Raw genomic sequence first — 5,244 nt, 5'->3', positions numbered from 1 at the left:
AGCCTTTGAGAAGTCATCCACCCTCTCATAACTATTATATAGACATCACACCCCTAAGAGTTGACCCAGTAGTGAAGCACTTCAGGACACATGTAGAATTAATCTAGCATTTGACCATCATGTGTTTACAGTAGTGAGGAAATCATATGTTGTGCAACTTGTATACAAAGGTTTGGTATCTAGGTCCAGGGAGGTTATTTTCCACTATATTCAGCATTCATTGGCTCTATCATTGAGTACAGTGCCCTCTTTTGGTATATACCTAACCAAACTCATTCAGTAATTGGAATGTCTGCAGGGGTTTCTCACTAAAAGAATACAGGCTGCAAGGAAAGAATGCCACAAATCCCTGTCCCTGTATTCTGTCTCTTGCAGGCTGTTGAGGGGAGGTGTATGCCTGACATTCAAGGCATTGTTGAACTGATGGATCTCTTGCATATCTGTAAAACAAACAACCTACCAATTAAAGATTTTAACATGGTATGATTTCTATAATACATGCCAGGGATGGTTGTCAAACAAAATTTGCTTTTTCAAGGCCATTGTGTTCAGTCCATTCAGTGGATGGGAGAAAACCTTGTCAAATTGAAGTAAATCCCTGGAAAATACCCGTATAGCTCTAGCAATTAATGTATCCCAACCAGGAGCCAATAAAGGTGGGGAAGAGGAATGGAGTTGGTGTGGATGGCAGGAGTTGCCATCAGTTGAACTCATTGCTGCGGTGGATTAGAATAGCAAAAGTGGAAGTCATTTAGCCATGTTACAAACTCTAGGTAAATAAAAAAGTTAACAGTGGTAGCTGCACACAGACTGACCATTTGTCAGTGTATGTGCGTGTGTGTGCCCAAGGAGTGCATCCTCTTTAACCCCACTCTACCCAAGAAATTAGGAGGGGGGGTTAAGTGAGGTGTCCCTATTTACAAACGCCATTACTAAAAACACAGTGTGGAGATGTTGTTGCTAGGGGAAACGCTTACAAAATGAAATACCAGGTGCATAAGTAAATATGATATTTACAATCAAAATACACAATGAGCCGGCGTTCAGAATATTTGTTTGGCAGTCAGGTTGCCCCACGGGAGAGGGGGGGTAATAACCAATATCCTCGGAGTAATATGTTGAGAAGGATAACCCTCGGCAGCAGTTACTCATCCCCACGTGTTTACAGTAATAACAAAGCTGCAACGTAGCTTACAGGTGAAACAAGGCAGTAGGTTCCCCAGCAGCTGGTCAGTACGTCTGTATATTACACGGTTTGTAAAACAGCTTAAATATGGATTATTCATCGGGAACTTTTTTCGTGTCTGTGTGATTTATATAATCGCTAGAAGGGAGATTGTAATGAGATGACTGCAAACAGTTTGAATTTATAGTTATTCTGTAAACTGCGCTAAAGTACACCACGTCTTTCTAGGAAACCTTTATACTTTTTGGTGAGGGTAAAGAAAAAATTCAGTCGACGGGGCGTTTACGAGCTTTACAACCAGATCGTAAATTAGCCATGTTACAGAAGACCATTTGTCCTGCTCCCAGCATCAGATCTTGGGAAGCTTTCTGGTAGCTCTTTTCCCGTGCTTTTTTGGGTCTACTACCCCCAGGGCAATTTGTGTAAGCAGCTCCAACTATACAGCAGTATGGACGGGCAAGAAGGAAGCTGTGATCAACCGCAGTTACGTCCTTCGCTACCAGTAAGGACTGTTCCGGGAACTAACCAGAACTTTGCGGTGGAACCGGACATTTTCAAAGTCGTGACAGACCCGGAGAATCTTTCACTGGCAGATATGTATAGCCACGGAACCCAAGTGGAGCACGAACTTCAGGGAAAAGGGTTGTGCAGAGAGATGAAAGTTGTTAGAGAAGACGAAGATATAAGGGACAGCGGTTTTCCATACCAGTTGAGCTTACCAAAGGAGGTCTCAATGGACCCACAGAGCGCACGAGAGAAGGAATCGGGTTTGATTGATACCTTCCACAGATCCTCCAGTCCCACAGCATTTACGAATGAAAAAGACAACGAGAATAGTATCCTAGCAGATTCCAAATCCAAAGCAAAGAACGGCAAACTTACACGTGAAACAGGCAGTGCGCTGAACTCAGCCTTTCCCAATAAACTACAAGGTTCGGAGAATAAAGAAACTGGTCACTACCTTCACAGTTTTGAATGCTCTTCATCAACTGATCTGGATAACTTTCAAATTCCATACCTCCCTCTGAACCCTGCTTATTTAGCTGCAAAAACACACCAGTTCCTGATGTCAGAAGATACTGGACCCTCTTCTTTGAGACGTGCAGATTCTTCACCTCATACTGATATTCCCGAGATAGCCCAAGCTCTGTCAGGGAAAAGGGAAGGATGCAGCCTTCACCGGGAGTGCCACCCCTGTTGGAAGATAAAAGAGGAAGATGGCGAGACCTCAATGTTGCCATCCCACTCTTCCATCTCTGGATATCCACTGACAGCCTTGAAACATGCACCAAGAATGCAATTTCAAGCGCCTCTAGATTTTATACTTAAAACAGAGCCTCTTACTGGTGGACATTACACAACGCATTTTAAACAAATTCACAGTACAGGGACTGCGCTGCAGCGAGATTTGATACCCAGTACTTCTGCAGGCCCAGAAATATGGTATCACCAAGCAAGTTTAAATGGTCACTCTCAACCTGCCTATCAGAACACTGTGTACAAAGACCAAAACATCTCCCAACGGTATTACCCATACAGTGGCCTTTTTGGGTAAGTGTCAAATATTTTCTTCTAGACTCCTGCAGTACTGATTATCTCATTGGAAAAAAAAACAGATCAACTAGTGGTCTAAAACTTCACTGATGAGCCCAGTCTCACGAAGACAACTAGTTTCTCTTTTTTTTTCTCTCAACACGAGTGACGGTGAGGTTAGAACTAGACAGATTTCTACACTTGTTCATTTTTTTGATTATTTCACTTGTCTTCCGAGAAGTTTTCCACCTAGGCTTTGCTACGTGCACTTGAACAACATTTTATACCGAGGAACCAGCTATACAATCTAGTATTTATTAAGCAAAATGCTAGCTTTAGAATTTAATAAGGAAAGTTGACACCGGGTATCTCAGCAACTACAATGATAATGCTACCTAATAAGTGTTGCACCTAGACTGGTCTGCTCTGTGTATTTTGATTATGGGTATTTGCTTCCAGTTTAATTTTAACATATAATTCAGGGCGTGTGCCTGCGCTCCTGTCTATACTTGTGCAAAAAGTGCTACGTTATTTGTTAGGACTTCATGCTTTCATTTACTTTTCAGGGTACTGAGGTTATTCAACTGTAAAAAGACGAACACAGCAAAAAGTAGTCATGACCGATCTTTGGCAATCAGGCATACCTTTGCGTAAACTCGCAATTGTTTACATTGAGCAGGAACACACAGCGAGGTCCCCGTTTTCTAGGGTTGCCACCTTTTCAAATGGCCAAAGTGGGACATTTTCGGGACACACGTCAGATTTTACAGGCCGTCACATACCCACGGTCAGTACAAAGTATAGAACATTACTTTTTTTTCCCTAAATAAAAGCTTATTCTTGTAGCAGTTTAGTTGCTTACTCTGTTTATTGTAACATTTAGGTATTTTAGATACAGAAATAACTATTTTATGCAACTATTACATAAAATATGGGACATAATTATGTCCTACAATCGCAGGACATTTGTCATTTTTAATATTTTTGGTCAGGACACAACTGCCCAAAGAGGCAAAGAGGGACTGTCCCTCACAAAGTGGGACAGGTGGTGACCCTACTGTTTTCCTTTAACCACAAAACACAGTTTCCAACTTTTTCTACTGGTAGTGGTATTTGATATGCATTTCTTTATTTGGATGTTAGTAATTTTAATTAAAATTTAGCATATTTATAATTCCATCCATTCTCTGATAACCCATTTAGGTCAGTTCATGGTCAGCAGACAGTTGGATTTATCCAGGCACTAGTGCATGGAGGCAAAACAGAAAACAACTGATCTGAGATAGGATTATATAGCTCTCAACTGTTCAGATTTATGCAGAACGTCCAAATTTTTGCCCCATATGTTTGGTCTGTTCCTCATAAAATTTGTTTTTTTTTTTTTTTTTTCTGGCAAGTCACTGAGGACTATAGTCACTAAATAATGACATATATTTGATTTTCAGACTTCATATCTTTCAGAAAATGCATGCTAACACAAATCATGTTATTCTATCAAGGTTATAAGTTTAAAAAAGCAATATTTAAAATTTGTCCCTATTGTGGGGCCTTTGTCCCCCCATTTTTTTTAGGCTTTGTCTAGATTTATTGCTGTAAGAGATTGAAAGATGTGTGCCAGTTTGATACAGGAGATGCACAGTATGTGATTACAAACAAGTGTGGTGCACAACCCCCCACCCACACACACATACAAAACACACACACATACCAGTGGGCAGTTTGGAAGCTGTCCATTAATCTATATCATGTTTTTAGCTGTGGGAACAAACTGGAAAAATTTACATAGTTACAGGGACAATGTACAACTGTCATACAGACAGTACCCGAGGCATGATCCACAGTGGAGACCCAAGTGTCCTGAGACAGCAAAGCTAACTACTGTGCCATAATTAGTTAAGATCCATCCATAACCCTCTTTTTCTCATTTTTGCACATCGAGTTGGGGTGTCATATCAACAGTGTCCATTATGTAGAGTCACACCAGGTGGCCCTGCCATAACTCTTAGTTAACAGCATTGTTCATTTTTATATGTGCAGGTATGGTAGCATAACGTGGCTTAAGTGCCCACATTACCCTAATTGGTTAGTTTTGTACACCATTTCCATTAAAGTGCATCATTTGGTGTCAATTTTCGTACTATTTATATGATATATAAAGCAGTGAAAGTCTTACACAATCAACTTATTTGTAAGTTGATATGTATCCATCAGTCTGTAGCTCTTTCACTGTAGAGCTAATAGGTGCAAATGTCCCTTATTCAGGTGGTCCTACAGCATTTGTTATAAGTACATTTTAGAGAATTACATAGAAATAAAGTATAGACTACAGATGTCAAACAAGAACAGTAAGATGAAGCTGTACTACTTTCAAAACTTAAACCGTTTATGTAATACTTCTAGGCACACAAAATTATGATACATATCACTTGCTGAAATATAAAAATAAGGAAAACTCGGTATATGAAAACCGTTAAAGCATAGCTCTCAACCTCTCAGTGCATGGAATCGAGGCAAAGCCTAAAATA

At 40.3% G+C, this 5,244-nt stretch overlaps 1 protein-coding gene across 2 annotated transcripts in view; it reads left to right on the top strand.

The window, feature by feature from the left end:
- Positions 1-1,151: 1,151 nt before the first annotated feature.
- Positions 1,152-5,244, top strand: part of PGR (progesterone receptor) — a 1,418,053-nt gene continuing 1,413,960 nt past the window's right edge. Inside the window, exon 1 of one of the 2 annotated variants that reach the window (XM_044072710.1) lies at positions 1,152-2,737. In XM_044072710.1, the coding sequence (XP_043928645.1) occupies positions 1,635-2,737 (1,103 nt within the window). In that variant the 5' untranslated portion in view covers positions 1,152-1,634. The remainder of the gene's footprint in view (positions 2,738-5,244) is intronic. The other variant, XM_044072709.1, reaches the window with a different exon arrangement.

This window comes from Protopterus annectens, chromosome 5.part0, assembly GCF_019279795.1.
Source record: "Protopterus annectens isolate FY-2018-M chromosome 5.part0, PAN1.0, whole genome shotgun sequence".
NCBI lineage: Eukaryota > Metazoa > Chordata > Ceratodontiformes > Protopteridae > Protopterus > Protopterus annectens.
This window is presented reverse-complemented; position numbering and strand designations above follow the sequence as displayed.